Raw genomic sequence first — 25,318 nt, forward strand, 5'->3', positions numbered from 1 at the left:
GAGTAGCTGATTCAGGCAGGAATCATCAATGAATGCTGTCTCGTGTGTAGACTTCCTACTGAAGAACAGGGTATTGGTATGGCCTCAGGATACCTCCTACAAAATACAAATGAATCACAAAGAGAAAAATGGTGATACTATTATGCAGAAAGCCGACCAAGAACCACGTGGACCAGGTGGTCAAGGCTACCATCACATGTCATGCTCATAATGCCATGAGAAGAGCACAGGGTTATTTCTGTGGGGTTTCCACCGAGAAGGCATGGCCTGAATCTAGAAATGTCCATGGATCCTATCTGAAAGACATCCAACAGAACGATAGGTCTCTCTCTTTAAAACTGTCATGGTCATCAGAGAAAGGAAAGGCTGAGAACTGTTCCAGACTGAAGGAGATGGAGGTGACATGACAAATGCATGTCTTTACACACACACATATATAAGGACATACACACATGCAGAAAGAGACGGAGCAAATGTGATAAAACAGTAACCACTGGAAAACCTGAATCTGGGTGAAGGAGGCATTAGGGTTCTTTTATAAATTGTCCATAAGTTTGAAATTATGTCAAAATTATATCTATATAATTTATATAGATACAGATGATAGTAACGTCCCTTTACTTGTGCTCAGTGTTTTTGGGGTACAAGAGAGCAGTCAGCCAGTCACCAGGGAGCAAGGCCAACACGCCTCTGTTGTTCACATGCAAATAAAGCAGCCTGTTTTTTTACTCAGGGCTAGTGTCTCCTCTCTCCTATATTATTACATATTCTTGGAGGAATTTTACATTTGTTTGAGGTATCCCTGGAGACCTGTAGAGCTTCTCAATTATTAATCTTGCAGATTGGTTGCCAGGAGCCCCATTATAAAGTCTAAAAGCTCCTTTCTGTGGCTTCAAAAGTCTTCAACAGTTTTGCCCCAATCCAGCACTTCCCAGTTTCCTCCCCACCCTGAACCTCAACATACCAAGCAACATTCAAGCCTATCTGCTTTGCTCATTCTGTTCCTTCTACCTGGCACACCCTTCCCCAGCCTCTTCCATCCATCAGAATAAGCTGCGTTGACCTTAAGGGACCAAATATCCCATCCTCTGTAAAGTTTTCCTTCAACCCTAACTGCTCTGTCCCTGTGGAGAACTGGCCACCTTGTTCCCTCCATTCCCCTAGAACCCTCTGCCAGTACATACTGACCTGTGTTGTGATTACCAGGCATGTGTCCATCTCCCCCCACCAGTGTAGGTGTGTTGGGGGCAGGAATCAAGCAGTATCTACTTTTGTATCCTTCAGTGCCTAGCACACAGCACGCTCAGTATTTGCTATGTCTAGGCATGCACCAGTTAGTCAAGTATGGCGGAGGAAGAGCTGTAATGATTAAAATCAGGCACTCTGGGACCAGACTGCCTGGGTTCGAATCTTGCCTCTGCCGCTTTCCAGCTGTTGGCAAGTTACATTCTATTCCAACTGTATAATTGGGAAAATAATAGACCTGCTTCACAGTGCTGCTGGAGAACACCTAGAGCTTTGTCTGCAGTCTACTATTATTTTTCACTAATACTGGATCACCCTCTGTTGTTTGGTGAAGCATATAACCCTGGCATCCAGATAATCCAGAACTCCTCTCCTCCACCCTACCTTCCCCTTCACCTCATGAAGCTAGGGTTTGAGGTATTTGTGATACTTGTTCAAAATTAATCTTGTCTGCTAAAATCTTGAGGTCTAAATTGGTTTCTGATGGCTGAGGGAGATGTTGGCTGGGTCCTGCAGGGGCTGTGCTTGTTTAAGTGTGTGCACACTGGGGGTTCAGGGTGAGTGGAGTGTGGGTGCCAGTTAGGTGTCCAGGGAGCCCTAGTCTAGCATCAATTATGCATAGGAAGGAAGTAAAATAAAACAAAAGCAAAAGCAGACAAACATCCCCAACATTTAAAAGTATGTTACGACAAGTTAAAGTATTTCCTTCGCACAGTAAGAGGACAAAGGCAGGCACTGACTTTTCTGAACCATCTCATTCTTCTACCTCTATTGTAGTCCTAAGAGAAGAGCATCCTTTAACACACTGTGCAGAGATGTGTGCTTTACAACCACTGAATGCATGTCCGTGTGGTCATCCAGAACGGCTCGCCTAAATTGGGGGGATGGTATAATGTTTTCATAAAACAAGTACAGGAACTACACATACTTCCTAGTTCACAGACAAGCAATGGGCACCAAGGGTCTGGAATTGCACACGCAGTGATAAGGTTTGTACATATAAAATGAGGGGGTTGGCGAGACATGATGATTTCCAAAGGTTGCTTCCAGACCATGACTCTCTCACTATATGTCACACAAAATTCCATAACATCACATGCTATGTGATCAAGTGGAGAAGGAAATTAACTGGAGCAGCTGTCAGGCCAGATGAGCTCGGGCAGGCAGGGCCCGTGCCTGGCTCTCTGTCCATCCCATTCAGCACCTTCCATTTGCATCGTAACAACCGGCACAACCTAACAATCCCCAAATGCAGCTTCCCTTTGCTGCATCGTCAGTGGTACCCTGGGCAGTTCCTAGGAGTCCAGAAGCCAGGCTGCAGTAAGCACTGAGAGGCAAGAAAGTGGGAAGGATTATTGTTCCTGGAAATGGAGCGGGTAGTGTCTTAATAAAGGACACATTGTAGTAAGGAGGCATGTGACATTACAGAGGCCCAGAGGTTCACACAGTGGCCCTCTCCTCCAGGGTGACAACTGTAAGATGCAGCGACTCGACCGAAAATCCAGCTTGTAATAGTCGAGATGCCACAGGCACTTCAGTCCTTGCTCCCCCCAACCTAGGTGGGGCTGCTTTCTCATGTCCAAGGTCTAATTTACAGGCTTACTGCTGAACTAGGGCCTAAATTTGTCATGCACACACAGAAGGGAACTAGCTTGGGGACTAAATGTTGTTTTGCAAACTTTCTTCAAAAATAACATGCTAAGTGTATATAGGAAATGTGCCCATTCAAATGATAATTTTGTGAAAAGCAGAGAAGCAGCACAAGTTAGGACTTTGGGACAGAAAATGCTTTTCTAACAAAACATCATACTGGTTTTTTTAGGGGGAGGGGGGTGGCTAAAGTAATTGTATGAATCCCAGCTCTTATTTTGTTTTACAGTGTTTGTACAAGAAAAAGAAACCAGCTTTGAGGCACACCGAGCAGCTCCCCATTAGAAAGACAGAGCTGAAAACAAATAACCAAAAATGGATTTACCAACAAGAAAGGAAATTCTGGAACTTAAATAAGCCATGAACTCAAAAACTGAAACCTTAGCATACACTTACAATCTCTGGCTCCCACGACAATGACATCTTTATGTTAGAGCCATGGCTGAAGCTGAAACTGTCACTGAACCAAAAATCCAAGACTGAGTTATTCTTTCCAGCTGGTAAGAAAAGCAAATATTTTTCATGACATACAGAGCTCGAGTTTATATTTTACCTCCCCCTAACCCAAATGTCACACTCTCCTCTGTTTTTCTTTTTTTGGGCTTTCTTACTTACCCACCCAGAAACAAAATAACTGTGATTTTCAGCAAGCAGGAAGCCAAGTCTCAGGCCCACTTCCCTCAGCATTAAAGGGCCTGCACATCAGCAGGCAAAGAGCCCAGGAGCTGCTGCAGAGCATTTATTTATACCCATTTGGAATTTCCTGACCAACGAACAGCCTGCTGGCCACGAGGTTTAATTCCAGGACTCTCGGCGTCAGTGAGACAGCAAAAACTACCAACGAACAAAGCTGCTAGCAAGGATCTTAACGACAACACGGAGGTGAAGACAGACTCTCCCATGCCCCTTCCAATTTTTCAAACAAACTACCCTCATAGTCTTTAGACACATGAAATGCTAACCTAGAAACGCAGCTGTAAACCTGCTAATTCTAGGAAGAATGCAGACAGAGAGGCAGCAAATGTTTCCTTAGTCTTCCTGCTGACTTATTCCCTCCCCCAAACCCTCCAGTGCTGGGAAGAGCTCCCGAGGCAGAGGGCCCAGGCTGCACTGAGGACAGTGATCCCTTTTCTCGGTTTATTCTTATTTAATGCAACAAGCAATCTGAAGGCTAAAAACACTCCCATTTGTAAACCACAGACCCAAACCTTTTTTTTTTCCCCCATAGTTCCTTAAACATTTTATCCCAATTAGATCATATGACTTTCAAAGACACAGAATTAGTTCCCAAACAAGTGCATTCTGTTTTAGGGGGGTAACATCTTTTCAGTGATCTTTTGTTTCTGTTTTAGGCAGTTAGTAAGAATGATCTGTCCCTCTAATGGTTCAATTTTACCACCTAAAAAAGAGGGAGGGAAAAAGTACTTTTAAACTCATTCTTCACCTGTGCCTACCTATACCAGGTAAACATGACTGACTTTAGTGGAATAAGGCTGACTGACCTCTATCTACAGGCAAAAGAGCAAAGCCAGTTCTGAACAGTAAAACAGAGATTAACAAAGGTTAGGGGATGACTCTAAATGGCCTGGTTTGTAAAATTCACAACAGGGGACAGCTGCGAGGAGAGAGACCGAGCTCCACGAGAGTCCCCTGGATCTGCAGTCGGCCTGGTTCACCTTGGTGCTGGCACACACCCTGTCTCACTCCACGTCCCTTCTCATTCCATCCACTGCTCCACACCTGCTGGCAGAATGCTTTAAAGAATGATTATCTTTGAAACAGACATTTTTCTGTGTGAGGCTACGAAGATTGAACTTTTTAAGATGAAGTGGGACTCATTTGGGCTTGGTGGAATAAACTGATTCAAAGAGAAATAACACTCTAAGAAAGAACAAAGTTTGGAGGGCCAGATACTTTGAAATATAGGGTCCAAATAATTCCAAATTATCTTACCCAGCAACACCTACATTAGACAAGAGATTTGAGTTGAACCAATTTTTTCCTGGTTTTTGGACTTAAAAAAACTTTACTGGGATATTTACATACCATAAAACTCACCCATTTTAAGTGCCCATATGATGAGTTGTAGTTAATGTATACAGTTGGGCATCCCATCACCACAATCCAGCTTTAGCAAACATCCATCACCCTAAAAATTTCCTTGGGCTTGTTTTATTATTTGCTTTTAACAGAGAAATTTTCTTCTCTGCACTTTTGAGAAAAATCTGGTTTTATTTAGTTACGTTATTATATTCCAAACTAAGCATTAAATCAAAACACTAGTTCTTAAGAAGTAAACTGAGAAAAGCATCTGGAAGTAGTGTTTCTTAATCCTGGAAAAACAAATTCTGCAAAATTTTTATTTTATAAGTAGAGTCCTGGTAAGAATATAGCTTATTCTATAAAGCAAGTGAAGGTAATTATTTTGTCTAGGTGCTCCCACGAAGTGAGGCCTAGCAGAAAAAGTCATTGTACACAAATAAATATCTAGTCTTTTATCAAGGATGACAAAACTTACGGTGGGAGAAGAATTAAAAACAGGAGCTCCTTCTGCCTGGAAAGTGTCCGTTGCATAGGTTTCCAATGTTAGGAGAAAGACACACCTGTCTGCCTTTACTCTCCCTTAATTTATGTACAAAAAAAGCTGCCAATGAGATCTGGGAGGATGAAGATATACTCAAGGCTTTTCCTCAGACAGGTGGGGAGCAGCCAGGAAAGCTGACCGCCCATGAGCAGGGAAATGGGCTGGAGACAAAGCCTTCTGTGACACCAGGCCAGCAGACAGTGCACTTACGGTCCTTCTACCAAGCATATGTGAATCCACAGTTCTTCTGGTGCTTACTTAACAAGGTAACTGCATCAAGACTTTTTCCCCAGAGGGTCTGACCCCCAGTCTAGAGATAAAACCAAAGTTAAATGAAGTAGTGAGTGGTAACAGTGAACTACATTTTTGGACATCTTAAGGTGCATTTTTCCTAACGTAACCTGAATTTACCTTCCTCCTGCAATATGCTCCTCTTCTCTTTGTTACCGACTTCTTAACACCCTTTCAGTCTCAAAGACATTGCACAGATGCATTTGAGTTATCACTCTCACAACAGCCTCCCTGCCTCATCTTCCCCCACTATCCACTGCACACAATTCTTTTGGACCACACTATTCCAAGGGCTTCATACACATATGAGCTCATTTACTCTTCAAGACAACCCTATAAGGTAGGCATGATTATTGGATTTTAGAGATGAAGCTTATGTCATCCCTGTTGCTACTCAATTGCTCTATTAATACGACACAGTGCTGGAAAGCCAGGCACCAGGCACGTTCTTCCCTGTAGCCCCTAGAGGGCAAAGAAAAGTGAGGAGGGGAAGAGAGCTGGCATTTCCAAAGGGTGGGGAGGGGAAAGAGCACACCACTTCAGTGCTTTGCTTGTACTGTTTCTTCTCCTTCTGGTGCCCCCCAATCCCAACCTTTGCAGACAAAATTCTTCCAGTTTGCAAGGACCAGCTAAGTATCAGTTCTGTCAGACACTGCTCCTTATCCTTCCATGGAGCCACCTCTTCCATCCAGGCTGTCAGGGCGGCTTGCTTTCCCCCCTGTCCAGTTTGTGCACACATCTGACATCCCCACAGACTTAGAGGAGCCCTGTCCTCTTCATCTCACCCAGCACTGTGCTCCCAGCATTACAGGTGCCCAGGACCCGTTCACTCCACGTGATTCCTTCCAGAGGAGCCACACTTCGAGTGTCTGTTTCCTTTTAAAGAGCTGTATGAAATTGTCAAGGACTCTGAGTCCATGCCCTCGTTTTATCACCGAGGCAGGACTCAGGGCCAGAGGGGTGGCAGTGTTAACATTACCTCTGCCATTCAAGAGCAAGGAGCCAAGGCTTGCCAGAGCAAGCACCCCCATGCTACAAGTTCCCCACCCTGCTGAACAGTCAAACTGCCTGGGGCTGCTTCCAAAAATGCTGAATCGCCCACCACCCTCTTCCATCTCCACCCCAATGAATCAGAATCTTCTGGGGTGGGGCTAGGGACATCAGCATTTTTAGAAGCTTCCCAGATGAATTTATGCCACAGACAGGGATGAGAACCTCAGCTCTAGAATAAGCAAAATCTGCAAATTTAAGATTATTCTTTTTTGGATTAGAGGAAGTTAACAGTCAAATTAGGGGCAGCCTCTTACACAATACAAGTAGCCTCAACGTTCAGATCATAAATTCAAACACCCCCAGAGTCCAGGTTAATAAAGGAAAGGAAGGGGTTTGGAGGGGGTTGGGAGAGACCAGAAGGCACCTGTCTTCTCCAGGTGACTGTGGACCGGTGGAAGTACACATCCAGTGACACAAATCTTCAGAGTTTTCAAGAAAAGCTGAAGAAATCATTAAGAAGTCTTGGTTATTAATTCAGATTAAAACAAAACTTTGAGTTGGTCAAATAGAACACACTCCCAGGCGTCAGTATGACACCAAGCAAGGACTTCATGGTATCCATCTGGGATCCAATTTCATTCCTGTCTCCATCCCTTTCCTTTCCCCATTTTCCAGGTGGCCAACTTCTGCTTCCTCATTCAGACTGCTAGAGTCCTGGCTGAAACAAATTATAAAACCAATTAGAAAACCAACTTAATTTAGCTCTTTCTACTGAGATGTTTCACTTAAAAAAAATAAAGACAAAGACAACAAGCAAAACAACAGCCAAGGATCCCCGCCACCATCGCTCTTGCGGGTAATCTTAATGTGTAAAAATCCTACCTACGAGTCTTCATCTTAAAAAGAGACAGACTGAAAGCAGGATGCTCTGCGATCACACTCATGAAGGGCCTGAATTATTTCTGCTGTGTTTGAAGCTTTCCCGCAACCCCTAAAGAATATAAATACTTTATCACGGCTACGTTACCCATCCTCTCCCCTCAGAATTGCAACGGGACGTGACACCAAAAGCTGGGTGTCCCAGGGAACTGCAATGAGGGAGAAAAGTGGGCGGAGCTCCTGTCCTCATCACCAGGACTCCTTCTCCACCCACGTTCATCACAGCCTGAGGAGGCCGACAGGACTTGAAGGGGATTACAAGGAAAGGACAGGTCCAGCAAGAGCTTACAGGACTTTCTCATCCTGTTAGGTGTGGACAGCGCTGGGTGCTGGAAGAAGAAACCTCCTTTACCTGCCTGAATCAGAAGGATCTGTACCTAGAACTTAACAACAGGGAGATTGTCTAAGGAGAGGCCAGAATCAACATGACAAGGGTGTACCCTAGCGGAGGTGCGAGATTCCAGACAGGAGAGTGAAATTAGGCGGAGGACGCTCCCGGATGACGGGCCTCTCTTAAAGGACCAGGAAAGAATCTTCTGTCTTTGCCAAACCTTACTCAACAAAGTGCATTTCCCCAAACACATTTAAGGCTTAACACTGGAGTCTGACTTTCTACAAGTTGCCTCATGACTATTACTTTCATCAAATTTAAACTAGAGACTTTCCCATGATATGTCTTCATCCGAGATTTGAAATCAGCATTTTAAAAAGCCAAATGACAGAATGAATTGAGGCATGAAACAAAGGGAATTAAAATTTTAAATGAGATGGAGACCATAAAGGCTATAAATGACATGGCAATCAGGACAGTTTATTTCCTCCATCTAAGAGGGATGATAGATCTGTAGAGACCTTTCCAAGAAAACAGTGGGAGAGAATGAAAGTAAACCAATGGCCATGCCTCCACCTTAGAGGTCACCAACTGGGGTTCTCATCCACAGTTTGAGCTGGCCCACCAAACCAGACCAGGCAAAAGGAACTGAGTGGAGCTCTGCCTCCTCTCTCTCTGGTTGGGGTGTCAACAGCAGAGAAAGGAACAAAGAGGCCATGGGAGCTAGACTGAGCTTCCCAGTGCTCCTCCCTGGATCAGACCCGGTCTCCTCTCCCCAGAACCCAAGGCACTTAACAGACAATCCCATTTTGAGCCTACCTTAGCGCATGTGATGCAGCGAAAGCCAATACTACACCTTCCACTTTGCTGTGAGGTGAGAGGAGGAAGAAGGCAAGTTGAGTGCATGTGACAGAGTGAAAGCCACCTGATCATCCAGGGAGAACACCCAGGTGAACAGGCCGGGAGAAAATTGCTAAGGGGGTCACAACTTAAGATTGGCAACTCGTAGGGCTCAATTCAACCCCACAGATTCCTAAGCAGGCACTGTGCCTGCAACTTGCTCTGTATTAGATGCCCAGCATCTCAGCAGAGGCAAGGAGGTGTGCTGCTAACATTTGCTGGTTGACCATTGAGCCTGTTGGTCATGCTGAGCACAATGGGCACATCAAGATGATGACATGAATCCCGCCTCCGAGGACCTCAAAGCTTACAGATTAGTGAAACATGCAACTGTAACTCTTTGCAGGAAAGCAAATGATGGCAGCTATTTAACAGAATACAAAGCTCTCTAGGAATAAAGAGGAGGAAGGAGTGATTTCCCATTGGGAGTATCTGAGAACACTTGTTGGAAGAGATAGGAGAGGAAGCAGGACTTGAAGAACAAGAAGGGCTTATATGGACAGACATGGGAAAGACATCCAGGCCAAGAGGACAGTGCCCTGGGCAAAGCCACCAAGAGGGGAACAAGGCATGGAAGGATTGGGGAGCAGCAGTTGGAATGGTGGAGAAGCTCCTAGAAAGAGCTGGTCTCTTACAACCTGGAGCCATGCAGGGCTGGGAAGGCGAACCATGATTTTTGTAGGCATCACGACTGAAGACACAGAAATAAACCATGATTTCAGTCAACATAAGGCCAAAACAAAGGCTTAGAGTAAAGAGCAGAAGATAGTTAGAGATTAAAGTTAGTGAAAGCTAAAATGTTTCAAGAGACAGAAAAAAAATAACAAAAGTATAGAAAACTCAATGATCCTTAACCTTGCCAGCCATCCTTAACAAAACAAAACTCACAAAGTAGTGACAACAAGGCAAAGACAGACCAACTTCCAAAGGACCTCAGGGTTGGTCCATTACACAAAGAAGGGAAACAGCTGCCCTTCTGCCAAATAAATTTCTGTGCAGCCATTTAAAAGTGAGCTCCTTAATGAATGAACTCACTGAATTGAATTATTTTTGCTGAGTTTTATATCATTCTTTCTGGTAGTCCAAAAACTACACCCTGATTTAAATTCACCACTATTTGGAAAGCCTGCTTTTTCAGTATCGAAGTATCCAGAGGACAGAAAACCAAAAAATAATGCTCCAGAGGAAAAGCCCCTGGCTCTAAGCCCTCTTTACCTTTTTGGAAGCTTTTCTGTCTTGGGGTCCTTCATATAAAATCAGTGTCCTGAGGTGGCGTAGGTTCCAGCAGCGTTTTCTAGTGCCCAAATAATGTCTGAGCACCCCTTCAGAGAATCCACAGCTCCTTGAGTATGTGTGTGATGCTCGGAGCCTGCTGAGGTTCCTTACAGGAGAGGCTGACAGGTAACCAACCACAGAGCTTATGATGTGATGTGACCGTTTCCCCTCACGCTGCCGAACAGCTGTCCCTGGGGCAGATTTGGAAGCTGTGTTAAGCATCGTGCTAATGGAAAAATCTGATGGCAAAGGGCTTCGGTGTTTTGTAATTTTTTCCTGTAAGCTGCATTGTTGGAGCAGTGTGACATGCAAACCATCCCCTCCTCCCCTCCTGGCCTACAGACTTCCAGGTCTCCACCCTGGTGTGCTGTAAAAGTCAGCATATCATCAGGCTGACTCACCACCTGAAGAGGCGGCGGCGCACTGGTTAGGGTACATGCTGCGTAAAGCCGGCAGGTACTTCCACCTCCTCTGCCAGGTCATGGGAAGACAAATCCGCCTTTGTCCTCACAGTTGGAGGGAGCATGCCAAATGGGCTGCCTCAAAAAACAACTCCATGGGGTGGCCCTGATTTGAATAAAGCATCCCAGTCAGTCAGTCTGAAATGCTAGGGAAAAGGCAATAAACTGGCCAGCCCTTGGTGGGTATATTGACTTGAACGAGGGAGACAATGAGGGCAGAGGGAGAATGAACTTCTTTCGGTTTTAGTTAGAAGAAAGTAAGAACCAATGCACGTGACTAAGGGTTTAAAGATATTAAGCAGCTGGGCTTATGAACGATTAGAAACGTCACCTTCCTCTCCCTCTTTCATATTTCTAACGCGGGAAGATTCTCCCCAGGAGACGCTTAGGCACGCCTGCTGTACAGAAACACCTGAAATGCCTTGGCCTCACAGACAGTTGATGCCAGAAAAGAGGGCACTCAGAAGAGCAGGCAGGGAAGGGAAAATTTGGCAGGAAAAGCTGAATCAATATTTTCACAAAACCATTTGCAAAGCTGATAGAATTTATCAACTGAATTAAAAATTGTGAGACTAAATTCAGAAAATCCCATTCTATCTAACAGAGATCATGTCCAAAATACAAAAGGTCTCCCTCAGAGAGAACCACCCCAATTAAATAAAAGCACAAAAAGGGAGTTAAAATAAATTTAGTGCTTGTGACTATTAATAGCAAATTGCTTCCATAAACTATTACTCTAGAGCCAGCTCCTTTAAGTAAAGGTTTACACGGTGAAACTGTAGCCACGTCCACAACCTCTGAACCAGTTGCAAGAAAAGTCACGAATCACCAAGTCTGGCTTGTCACAAACAAGACAAATTAAGAGTACAAAGACGTAACTTTCCAGATGAGAACAAATGCCATGAACCCAACACTTTTTCTCCTGCCTCAGCTCTCCCTCATGTCTATAGTTCTTTTTTTCATTCTGTTGGTTAGGGAGGCCTTCTGAATATTATAGAATATTACTTAATCTGAATTTTTAGCCACGGCTTGCTCCAAGAACTGCTGGAATTAGAAATCTGGTCACACACACACACAGACACACAAAATCCTCAAAATAGCTACATACTGATTTTTAAGTTGTGAGATCACTTGTCCATACAGAACTACCAGCTGAGATCACTAATGCTACGTACACAAGGGAGCTGCATATTTTAAACACTTCTCTTGTTTGCAGGCTTCATAATGAACTGCAGCCCCAAAGCAGAACCAGGCTTATCCCCTAAAACATGAACATACTTTTCCTAAAAAGCATATGGAAATGAGTAAATCAGTTACATCACACTCCAAAAATATTTAACAGGGCAGCCAAGAGAGCAGAGAGAATCATCCAATTTTCTGACTTAGAACTTTTGCAAACTGTTTGAATGAATCTTATCAAGTCTCATTTCCTGGTGGGCTCTTCTTTGAGGTTTTTTATCAGAGAAGTCTACTCAATGTCACTTTTAAGTATGTTGTCAGAAAAGAGCAAGAATGCATTATTTCTGTGAATTTGAGAACTACGCTCATTATTCTTCATGCCAGGTCAAATTAAACAGCTTTTTACAGAAAAGGTCCCCAAAGCAGAAACTGTGAGCATTAGTCACTCATTTTCCTCCAAGCCCATTCAAACCTTTCTCAGAAACTGCACAAAGGAGATGAACTGGAATTATCCGGGACACAGGAAGAAGGAAGCTAATGGGCTCAACCAGCCCACCCAAAGTTCTTCCAGAAAGAGGGGAAGTGCATAATCAGAAACAACGGCCAACACTCACGATGGGAAGTTCTGCGGGCGAGCAGGGCACAAAGGATTCAAATCCTCGTAGGAAGGGCTGTTGTAATCCTTCTCCTCACTCTGCAGTCTCAGAACAACAGCAACAGCTCAAGTTCTTAACATAGCAAATCTCCCCGTTGGGTTTTTAATTTTGTGTTTTTCCTTTCTTGTTGGCACCCGTAGAGTATCTGGGCAGAAAACGACAGCGGAACAGTATCTTGGGCCGTCATCTGGTACTAGCAGAAGCCCAGATTCTATCCTTCCTACGCCCAGGCAGGCTGGTACTCCCTGGGAGACAAGTCATCCTTCCTCAGCTTAGCTGGAGAGCTAATCATCTGTCTGAAATCTGATGCTTAACCCATTACAACTCACTCACGGTTTGAAGCAAGAAAGCTTATAAGGTGAAGCTGGCTACAGGCTAAAACCAAAGCCTTGAAAGTTTGTAAAACAGGCAAGCCCTGACAAGGGAGAGACTCTTCAGAACCTCTCTGGGGCTGGATGAACTCTGAGGTTCTGATTAACCAGACAAGCAAGACTCCAAAACTCAGGGTCTCCTCTTTGTAGGCGTTCTTGGCATTTTAACAGCTAAGAAATTCAAATGTAAATACTTCTTACTGAAAACATAACTATCTTCTCAAACACCATCACTGTAAGGAACAAATTATTTATAAACTTCAGTGTGAAATCGGCCTTCAATAAACTAACAACCAACGGTGTCATTTACAGTTGAAATGCATAATCTAATTAAATCTAGTTTTTAAACACATCAAATAATATGATGAAACTGCACTGATGTACGAAATATATATATATATATATATATATATATATATACACACACACACACACACGTATATATAGATTAGAATACGTTTATTTGGCTCTATGAAATAATTCACACTAAGAAAAAATAATCCATCAGGAAGGATATTTATTCTTAACCATTCTATTTTTGGGTTTTATGTAGTTTTCTGAAATACATACTTTCCCTTTTACCTGTCCAATCAGAACTTCATAGACACCACACTTCTGATCTTTAACATCAACAAGAATGCCTCAAACTATGGAAAAAGATTCTCCACATTCAACTTTTGGCTTAGCCATTAACTAACCATAAGTCGTGTTTTGCCATCTGATAGTAAGGAAGGGAGGTTGAACAGGTGAAATCAAAAAGACCCCTTCTAGCTCTTATCTATGTTTTTATGTTATGCAATTCTGTCTTACCCCCTCAGCTCTTCTGATAACCACTGAACACACCACTTCTGGGAAAACACAGAGCACACACATTTCATCCTTTTGCAGATTGCATCAGAAGACCCTGGAAGGTCATGGAGGGTACGTGTGAATTACAGCAGCCGCGGTTTTTAATCAGCTCACCCTATGCCTTTGGAGTAAAGCAAACGCAGAGGTCAGGTCTAAGACTCACCACCGTGAACAGAACGTCTCTGCCACTCTTTGTGACCTTCTTCACAGATGGTCTGAGAAAACACCAGGCCGGTTCCAGCCAGACCAGTCAGTGCAAACTGGTCTTGCACCTGACAAACAGCACGCAATTCCTCCTGTCAGGTCCACCGCAGTGGGCTCAGGGTTCTGTTTGCGAAATGCTCCCGCCCAGAAAAAATATTGACACAGCCAAGAGTGGGCTGCACTGTACTGCAGCATTCTACCTGCTCTGTCACGAGTCTTTGGCTCTGTCCGATTGACCAGGTCTTATCAGTGGCCTTTGTACCTCATTTAAGATCAGCATGGAGACAAAACCTGGAGCCAAATAACTGACCAGGATAACAAGACTTTATGAAAGTTATTATACTAATTTAAAGTGACAACCAAAGGTTTAAGGCAATTCAGTAAGTGTATTAAATGAGTAAATATTTATCTGTCTGGAAAAATACACATATATTTAGGCTATGAAAGAGAACAGCAAGAGGGAGAAAAGCTATAATAAACTAGCGAAGGCAAGTATTAGCACAAATAAAAATGGTGATGGCGAGCCTAAAAAGTCACTCCCGAATGCTCATCTATCCACTTCACTGAACTGTTAGACACAGGACAATAATTCAATTCTCTCCGCAGTGTCACAGCATCACACGGAGCCTGGCACAATGGCACCCGAGCAGGTGCTTATTAGATCAGGAGCTCATGACCGGGACGGCAGAACAGGGAGGATGACCAGCACATTAGGTCTCAACAAGTGTTTTTACGGTTATTGTTCTGTTTCTTTCTGGACAACAATCCTGTGAAGAAGGTAGGACAGGTAGTATCATCTTCATCTGACAAATAAGCCACTTGTTATTTGGCTTCTAAAGAGATTCTAAGCTCTAATTAAAGTTTCACAACATTAATTAGTGTTTAGAGAGGTATCCATCAGTGCACCCAGTTTACAGCATAATGTGGAAACCTGAGAAAAAGCAGACTGCCCCCACCCCTAAATTCTGCAGAAATACAGCAATTTTCCTAACCAATGACCCCCATTTACTTCCTAGTTAGCCATAAAAGAAGAGTCAGTCGAGCAATTTATGATGCTCATACCTCATTACATTAACAGATGACACTGAGCTCTTCTTAGTAATACCATAATAAAACATTTTAAATTAATGAAAACAAAACTGGACTAGTCAACAGAAGTAGGATGAAGGATGTGGTGGAAAAGAGATAACACTACAACAAACAAGTGATAACGAGGGAGTGGTAGTAAGAAGGAAGATGCAATCTGGAAGAAGTTCACAGGTAAGGTTGCCAGGTTTAACAAATAAAAACAGAGACAGTACAGGTAAATTTGAATTTCAGATAAAGACTACTTTTATAGTCTAAGAATGATCTCTACTTTACCTGGATACTCTCTCCACAAGGAGACTTCAACTTCTACTAGAATGTAAGATCCTTGAACGCTGGGATTTCTGCCTGTTTTGCTCACTGCTCTATCCCCGGTGCCCAGAACAATGCCTGGCACATTGCAAGTGCTCAGTGGTATCTGCCGAGTACTAGTAAAGTTTATTCCTTAAGCTTAGATGGAATGTGCACAGCTGTTTGTTATACAACCTTCACATATTTTGTATGTATGAAATGTATAGTAATAAATTTTACAAACTACAGCGTTAACTAACTGCTTTTATTTTAAAATCAGTACCTTTTACTCAGTCTAACTGAAGGACCCAATGGGGAAGTCAGGGTACAAAAGGATTTGTGAATGGTCCCTTACCCAGTTTAAATTCTGGATAAAAGTTTAAAGATAGAGATATGAACATGAGATGATTAGTGTGTGTATACACACACACACGTATATGTATATATAATGCATGCATGCTTATGTATCTGTGCATGTGTATGTATATACACACACATTTATACACATACATGCATATGTAAAATTAAAGTAATTGTGTACGACTGAGCCTCTAATCAGATTTGCTTACAGGCTTATAGAGGTAATGGTGACTAGAATAAACAAAAACCTCTCTTTGCCTGGTCCAGACACCTGTCTGCAACAACAATTCATACCCTGACACCCCAGAAATCACAAATCAGAGTGCTTTTCTTTGCTTTCAGACTCAGTGCTCAGACCTGTTAGGCAGGACACCAAGAGAGGAAGAAAGGGTACAGCTGTATTGTCAGACTTCAGGGACAAAGAGAAAAGGGATACTCCAGGACAAGTCAAGTTGGAAAAGGAGTTAGGGGCACTCGGGGTAAGGATCTAAACCCTGAACTGAGGGTTCTGCCAGAGACATCAGAGGGTTCTGAGGCACCAACAAGTGCAAGCACCCTCCCTCCGAGTGTGCACAGAAGTGAGGGCGGGAGAAGGGAGGGAGACCACGGCATCACGGGGGGCTGATACCCACCCACGACTCTCAAGAAATTTCTCCATACCTTACCAAATATTTGACTAGAGAAACAAGTAACAACCCCGAGTTTTCTTTCTTCACTTAGGTAAGTTACTGAGCTACTCTGTGCCATCACACAGGGATGACAGTGGTGCTGAGGATAACAGCATACACTCATAGGATTTCTGTGACGATTAAATATGAGAATATGGACAAAGCATCCTGGGCACCATGGTAACAGTAAGTGTTCATTAAATGTAAGTATTGTCATGTGTATTTCATTACTGACAGCAGTCCTGAGCACAATCTGTAACAATCCTAAGACTGAACAGTAGAAAGGGCAAGAAGAGTGAACAGATTAAGCTCAGCTGTCCTAGAACAAACAAATTGAGTTTATGTAGGTTTGGTCTGGGGCAAGCTATAGCATCGTGCCAGAGAGGATACCTGCAGCTGGGGTTGCTGGGACAAAGAGTCACCAGCTCAGAGGTCTCCTCCTCTCGCTGTAGTTTTTAAAGTGCTTTACAGCTTCCACGCCCTTGTTCGCATGTTTCTGGGCTCTCAATGGTTCCAACCCTTCAGGTGGATATATTTACTGATGCTTTACACATGGAGAAATGTCCTGGCCCGTAATTAATGGTTAATGCTGGAAATGGGACTCTAATTTAGGTCTCCTGGCTCCAATTCCACATTCTCTCCATTATCCAGTGCTCAGAGCCAGCAGAGCTGGGACTCTGGGCTCAAGTGCTCCACGAGAATTCCCACATACACAGTTATGGCTCCCACATGCTCCACTGTTGGCAGATAACACGAGAGAGGAATGAGGGGAGGACAAATGGGGTGGGCTGTAATCTCCCGTCATGTACTGTCTCTCAGGAGGCTTTTCTCTCTCCATTTGTCGTACAAATTTCTCCAAAACATTACATAAGCAATATTGGAATCGATACGCAAACTATATAGGTCTCCAATATAATTGAAGAAAGAATTATAATACAAGTCTTTGTGATTCATAATATGGCTTGTTGCATACTCCTCTCTGGAAAAGTTCCTTTATTGAACATATCCTTCTCCCTGCTCCCCCATTGTTGAGCGACATCAAACAAAAGCTGCTTGGGAGTGGATACTAGGAACTGGGTTTAAGGATTCAAACTCATTTCCTCTCTCATCACTCAATCCCTCGTGAAGAAGCGTAAGAGTATACATTACACTTGCATCAGCCTTCAGGATTTTACATTTATCTTTCCACACTCCAATAAAATTGACTTAGGTAATAATTTAACTAACTGATCTTTGTACATAAAGAGACTCTAAAGATAAAAGCAAATTCTCTAAGAGATTAAGAAAAAAGAACAAAAACTTCAAAGGACAGAAAGTTGCTTTGAAATCCTACTTATGTAAGAAACTTGCTATTATTTACCCATTATTAAAAAAGAAATAAATCAGTTTGAGCTAAGACATACACTTACTTACATACACACACCACACACACACACACACACACACACACTGTCCAGAGCATGGAGTTACCTAAGGTACAGCCGTTAACCTTTGTGGTGTGAGCCATGCTGGTTTGACTCCAATGACAGATCCAAAAAGGAGTGATGAGTCATGCAAATTTTATGCATCAAGTTCCCAAAGGCATTCAACCTGAAACAATAAAGAGAACCCCATCAAAATGGGTCATTTAAAGATATGTACAACACTAAATCTTAGACTTCTGTGTACAAAGATGACTGCTAAGGAAGAGAGCAAAGCGGAAGGTGGGAGAGACAGCCTAGTGACCAAGGTGGTGGCTGCCCTGGACCTGGCCGCTCGATGTTAAGAGGATGGCACACCTACAGGTGTACCCATGGACAGATGCTGAAAGCAGGTCTCTAGATACAATACTCCTATGGGAGATAAAGTTGGTTCTCTAGACACATGACTTTTTTAGGAAGGTGGCCTTCAAATACAAATGTGTATCATTCTGTAGAATTTCACAAACTGTTGTTGGTTTTTAAAATATCCTCCTTTCCAAATGCTAGTTCCACAGTTTCATTTACTCAATTGCAATTTCAAAGCAGTTGTTGTACCAAATGTTCACATTTTTTAAAAGATGAACTTCTTGTGAATTTTTTTGTGATACCTCAAGTTTTTCACCTACCCAGTCCTTTAAAACATAAATCTGATCCAGGCAGTCCCCCTCTTTAAAAAAAAATCTTTAAAATCTCCCTTTGTCCTGTTGGATAAACTTCAAATGACATACCATTGCACATGGTTTTGAAACATTAGAATACATGCTAGGCAACATATTTCTTATTTTATACTGATTCGCTATTTAAAAGTTAATTGAGATGATACAACAAGATATACTACAGTCACAAAATTTAAAACAAAAAATAAGAAAAAACCAGAAAAAAACCACTGCTCCAATCTTTTGAATGCCTTTTTTTAAAATGTTGGCAAGGAAAGCAAACAATAGTACAGACAGAAATATTCCACTTTCACTATGCCCAAATTCTAACTCTAGACACAAAACTCGGAGAAATTGAGCTGAATAAATTCCAAACGGAGAATTAAAGTGTCAATTCAGAAACCCATTTGAGTTCCCAACAACAGGAGAATGCTAAAATAACAGATCCACGTACCCTGGATTCTAATGCAGCCTCTGAAGTCATTTAAGAGCTTTTAATAGTAAAGTACTCAAAGTACGTTGATAAAAATGGTATTCTGTCACAACCTAATTTTGTTTAAAAAAGTATGTATTTACACATTTATTTAAAACAATTGGAAGTAAATACACCAAAATGTTCATTGTGGTTGCCCTTTGGTGATGTAATTACAGATGATTTTAGCTCCTTCATTTCTTTAGTAATAATAATTATTAAGAAAAATTAGCGACTTTCTGTAAACTTTGGTTTTATTCGCTTTAAAGCGCATTTGAAAAAGAAAAGAGTATTTAAAAGTGCTACACAGAAGGAAGCCATCAGGTCATGGTCAGGGAGATTATAAGAAGTCAGAAATATAAGTAAATAAAAAGGAAGAAGAGGAATTGGCTGATCGTTTTGATCACACAGGATGAGATTTCTTGCTGCTTAACTAGGGAAATTTTCTTCATTGTTTGAATGGGTTTGCACTACAGTTCAAAGCTAACCACTGTGAAAGCAGTTCAGTGCAAACTGTAAAGGACCGGTTTTCCACAGGCTGCTTCTGACAGGTGTGCTCCCTCACATGGCTTTTCCAGCTTCAGGGACTACAGCTCAGCTCACTTGCAGAGACCTGATTCTCAATCTCCCACTGGAGGCCTCCCAGCTCCCTGCTGGTCCCCAGTTTCTGTTTGGCAGCACACCAAGAGGACAGGATGGCTCTAATCTCTCGGACTATGTGGCAATCATCTGACTTTCCTGGAAACAGGCACTGGTCCGGGTCCATGGCATTGAACTTGGAGAGTCACAGCTAGCTGAATCAAAAGGCAGGCTTCAGGGATACAGCGAGTGTTATCTTTAAGAAGAGGAATGACTATCCATGTCTCACAAATGCATCTTTGTGTTTGTTTTTTTTTTTAAAAAAAAAAAACAACAGGTAGAGGCTGGGAGAACTGAAGGAGGAGGAGGAGTGAGGTGATAAGGGGGCAAAAGAAAGAAGCCCAGCTTCTGGAATCATTCAACTAATTATACTTTTAAAAGCCAACAGCAACAAAACCTAAGCAAAGCTGTTTACTGGCCCCATTCTAGCCCTATGTGATTGTGTTCTTGCTTCATAAAGGCTTGTAAATACCACCATTTAAACTCTGGAGGGCAAACAGAAGGCAAGAAGAAACAAGCTGCAAGGGTTATGGGTGAATGAAGTATGTGTCAAGGTATTTGGATGGAGATGTGCCCAGAGCCTTCCTCGTCAAGCTTCATCAACTTTGGTCCAAGGTCCTCTCCTGTTACTGAACCTCTTTCACCTGGCAGAAGATCTTCATCTCAGATCCAAACTGGTTTCTCCCACCCTCCCCCAAACTGAACAATAAAATCAAAACAAGGTGGAAGCCTAAAATCAGGAACCATCAGCATATCACTCGTAAAATAACAAGACGTGCCTGTTACTGGGTGTGGGTCCTGGCGGTGCGTGTGCAAAAACAACAGGTTTGTATTGTGTATTGATTTTTTCCCAGTTATTGTTCATGCCTGACAGGTGGCCTCAAATGGTGAAGACTCAGTCTTCTTAATGATATGCAGATTCTTATGTCAGTGCATTGCATAAAACAGGAAAGGGTTGGCTATGATCCATTCTCTGTTATAGATCAATAAACTGCTTCTTTTCTCTGTCAGAGAAGACTGCAAACCAGTAAATCTTAAGTGGTACAACAGTGGCTTAGTTTTGCTCGCTAAGAAAAAGCACTTCTTTAAAAGGATTTACGAAAATATATCAATAGAATAAAGAATCTGTCTTCTTCTCTATTCATTTCAAGAGGCTAATCTGCATTGAAGAACATTTTAGGCAGCTCCTCCATTATGGTGCAGAGAATAATGTAGACACTGCATGAATTAACCCCATAAATACATGAGCGTAATATGAAACAGATATGGAAAAGAGCTCACTAGACATGGAAAAGAGCTCACTAGACCTTTTCTAAGAAAACATCAATGAAAATAAATGTATCTGAAATCTGATGTGCATGCTAGTTAGCAATGCCAACCAATCAAATGCCGCTGCCTTGGTTAGAACCAAGAAAATGATGATGATGGTGACAATACTGACGACAGCCAGTGTCTACCAAGCTCTTACCTCTATTGGTTATTGAAATCTAAAATGTCATTGACTCTAAGATGCACTGTTACTTTAAGTACCACTGATTAAAAAAAAAAAAGATGTTGCTAATTAAATGGTAATAAAGTGCTTCTTCAAATTACATTAATGGTAAGACATCCTCATTTCAGAAGTGTTAAATTGCAAAAAGTGTGCATCTCAGACTTGGTGAAATTGTGTTACCTTCAAGGCACTTTTTAAAGCATTTAACAGTTATTACCTTAATTAAACCTCACAACAACCCTATAAAGTACTAAAATCCTCCTCCCCATTTTACAGATAGGAAACTGAGGCACTGGGAGATTTGGAACTTGCCATGGTCACACAGCTAGTAAGTGACAGAGCTACACTCAAAGCTAAGCAACTCAGCCCTACAGCTCATGCTCCAGCCCCGTGTGATTAATGATGGAGAGCAAGGGCACTGCTGCTTCAACAAACAGGAACTTACCTGCATAAATGAGTGAGGTCCCTTTCAAGGCAGTCACCTAAGGGATGTATGTGCTTATTGCAAGGACACTTTGCTCAAATCCCTTTTAGGGAGACAGTTATGTTTCAGAATTTTATGTAATACTGGTTTTAAAGCATTTGTATTTCCAACTTTATTCCTGGAGATTACATGCTGAAGAGCTTGAGGAGGCACTTACGTGACACACGGTACATCTCAGCACTTACCCATCACAGTCTCTTCCAGACTAAAGGAGAAAGCATTAGAACTGCAGTGTATACAAAGTTCAACTCCAATCCACAGTAAGGTGGTCTGACTTTGCCCCCAAAGGGCGGAAGTGGCCAAAAAATGTATTAGTAAGAAACCAATTGGCCTAAGTCTTAAAGGATGAATAAGTGTTTTTCAGGGAGAGAAACATGGAAGGGCATGCTAGGCAGAAGGAACAGCACATGCAAAGGGAGGAGACGAGAAAGTGCAAAGAAAGTAGTGCTGAGGCACAGTCTGCTTACAGGAAGGCTTAGCTGTAAGTGACGGGAACTGTCTGAGAGAAGGTGGACACAAGTAGACCAGGTACTAAAGAGAAGCCTAAAGGAAGTAGATTCTATAAGAACCAAACAGAAAAAAACACACAGACCCAGACACACAAATATTTTACCCTAATAAAAAAAATGCAAAGCTCATTTCTTTCCTTAAACAAGTCAGTCTTTCAAATAGTCATCCAAAAACCTGTCTAATTTATTATACATCATCTGTGATTGCCCACATATTTCTGTCAAGAATTTAATTAAAAGTAACATAATGAAAAGAATGTTTCAGTGCAAACTCTGGCCACAATTTGTCATCAGATTATCTTTCAGTGATTTCTAATATTGGCTCCTACCATAAGAATTGTGCGGGAATATTTACTGGCTCTTGGTTATTGCAACCAAATTACCTAATATGACTCAACGCCATTTGACCTCCTCAAATACAGTAGATAATTTTCCTAGTAAAGAGTACGGTATAGGTGAAGGGAAGTCTCGATTATCAATCAAGATCTAAATTAGAATCTTACCTGGATACTAGTTTTCATTCATAACATAGAAAAAAGGTTGGGTTTTGCCCATTAGAAAAAAATTTATGCTATATTTGTTCAAACAGTTATATTTGCAGCCTTATTCCTTGGGGTAACATATTTAAGAGGATGGGAGGTACTGATATCATAGTAAAAAATTTAAATGGAGACAAAGAGAAAGTACGGAAGAAGCAACCATAAATAAATTCATTCATTCATTCATTCATTCATTCATTCATTCATTCATTCAACAAAGGAGTACCTATGATGTGCCAGGCAGTCATGAAGATACAGCAATGAACAAGGCAGGCACCTCCCACTGCCCACCATCCCCAAATAATCTAACTAGAGATCTGTGCTTCTGGCCTAAAGATAATTTAGGTGAAGAGTGTTCTCAACAGATTAGGTGTCCCAAATGCCAACTCCTTCCTTACCCTTTCTGCCTTATTTGAAAAGAGTTCCCATGTTAAAATTTGCCTCCTTAGGCACCAAAGTGAGCATGGATGTATCCAGCCCTCTCACAGACCCTCCCTGGCCATCCACATCCACTAGACATCATGAAAGTACATTAGCATCTTTCCGAGAGTGTGCATAAGGGCAGTGCTGCCAATGGACAGATTAAAGCCATCTCAGACATGCCTGCACATGCTTTCAGAGCCCTGCGTGGCTCTCCCCAAGCTGGCTTACCAGGAACCACACAGCTTTCTTAACACTTGACAAGAACTGATGCTGGCAAATTTTCTTCCCAGGAAATTTTCTGTGACGAAAGTTTATCAGATCATAACCCAGGCTGAAACCAGGTACTCCTCCGGAAAAAAAAAAAAAAAAAGTGAAAGACTGGAGAAAAGTAAACAAATGAAAAGTAGAATTATTGAAGATTTTTAAAAGGTGTATCACCGTTACACTTTTTGTTGACTTCAGGGGAAAGTAATGTGATGACTCAGTGCAGGCATGTGAAGTAGTATTTAATGACTTGCTTTGGTTCACATCTAATGGGTCAAGGGAAACAGTCCACAGCAGAAACCTAACCTTGATTTCACAAGTATTAGTGAAGTCTTGCTCTTACTTAGCAAGCATCTCTACTGGTGACAGTTTATGAGTTAAAATATCAGGGTTTTTGCCTATCTAAATGTTAAAGAACCAAAATATACAGCCACATATGTAAGAGAATTAGCTTAGTATAGCTTGAAAGGCTTTTTGTTCATTTTCTATTTAAATTATTTAAAATGTGCAGTTCTCATTTATTTATTGCTAAAGCAGTCATCTTCCCTTTAATTCCTCTAGGATTGGATTTTTATGTGATAGTCTCTGTGATGACTCTTAAATTGATCAATACTGTTAATGACAAGTTCAAGGGTGCCTTGGACTAAGTAAAGGGATCAGAAAACATCTTTAGGTTCTTAACCTCTGAAGAGTGGTTCTCAGAGTGTGATTCCCAGACTAGCAGTGTCAGCATGATCTTCTGGGAACTTCTTAGAAATGCTAATTCTCAGGCCACCCCAGACCTACTGAATCATAAGCTCTGGGAGTGGGGTCCAGCAGCCCTCCAAGAGCCTCTGATGCAAGCCAAAGGTTCTCAAAATCACTGCTGTAAAAGATGGGTTAACTGGGAAAAAATTAGGTCCTAAGGCTGTAAGAGCCAGGAATGTCATCTGACTTTAAGAAAATAATACACAGTGATTTAGAAAACATGCCCCAGAAAGTCTGACTTTTTTCCATTCACTTATTCAAAAAATACAGTCTGGGGATTCAGAATGTAATGTGCACACTGCCGGGCACGAAAATGGTAAACAAAATAGACTAGTTCCTGCCTTCCTGGGGCTTCCGGCAGGAATTACACACATATCTACACACACTCCAGCAAATCTGTAACAAATTATGCTAAATGTCATGAGAAAGAGAAAAACAGGTGTAGAGTAAGGTTAACAGAGGCTGAACTTCTTAGGATTAAGGCTGAGGGTACGGAGATGGATGGGAATGGGCGGTTCTTATGGGCTTCTCCAGGGAAATGACAATGGAGGTGAAACCGGAAGGCTGGGTGGGAGTTAGGTGGGGGAGTGTGACAGATAAGAACTGTCCAGAGAACAGAATGCAGCCCAGAAAGACTGACACAAGGCTCCCACACACTCTTCCACAATGGCGTATAAAACAACTCAAGAAAGGAAGCACAGTCTTCTCAAAACATGGTGCTACAGCAACTTGCCAGGAACAGGCAAAACAAACCTTGATCTTACCCTCTTACCATATAAAAAAATTCATTCAAAATGAATCATAGTTTTGAATGTGAAACCAAAAAAACGATGTAACTTTTAAAAGAAAACATAGAAAACCTGTAAGGCTGAAGTTCTAGACATGACACCAAAAGTAAGATCCATAAAATTGATAAATGCAAAAAAAAAAAAATAAATACAAGTTTAAAAAAAGTAAAAACTGATAAAGTGGTCTTCACCAAAATTTAAACCTTTTTGAAGGACACACAAATTATATTAGTTAACAAATGGTGGAGGAGTGGTGTGGGAGGCTGAGGTTTTTAATACTAAACACCATTATAAGACACTTTCACTATTACCTCATTTCTGCTCTGGAAATCTGTTAACATAGTATGTTTGGCCAGTCAAGCTAGTGTTATTGTAATGAGTAACCATTAGATCCAATTAAATTACAGTTATAATAGCAAACAAACAAGAAAAAACTTTTTTTCTGTAAAAGAATGGCCCAAAGGCTCTGGGGCAGGGAAAAGTTCTACCATTTGAGCAACTAAGTCTACTAA

General features: G+C 41.9%; 1 protein-coding gene across 5 annotated transcripts in view; it reads right to left on the reverse strand.

Annotated features, from left to right (window-relative positions):
* KANK1 (KN motif and ankyrin repeat domains 1) overlaps positions 1-25,318 on the reverse strand; it is a 180,436-nt gene that overhangs the window by 38,131 nt on the left and 116,987 nt on the right. For 3 of the 5 annotated variants that reach the window (XM_074361652.1, XM_074361651.1, XM_074361653.1), the window contains exon 3: positions 17,804-17,923. In XM_074361652.1, coding sequence (XP_074217753.1) covers positions 17,804-17,840 — 37 coding nt within the window. In that variant the 5' untranslated portion in view covers positions 17,841-17,923. Of the gene's footprint in view, positions 1-13,887; positions 14,018-17,803; positions 17,924-23,235; positions 23,355-25,318 lie in introns of those variants that run through there. The other 2 variants (XM_045504977.2, XM_045504980.2) reach the window with 2 other exon arrangements.

The sequence above is a fragment of the Camelus bactrianus genome, chromosome 4 (genome assembly GCF_048773025.1).
Source record: "Camelus bactrianus isolate YW-2024 breed Bactrian camel chromosome 4, ASM4877302v1, whole genome shotgun sequence".
Classification (NCBI taxonomy): domain Eukaryota; kingdom Metazoa; phylum Chordata; class Mammalia; order Artiodactyla; family Camelidae; genus Camelus; species Camelus bactrianus.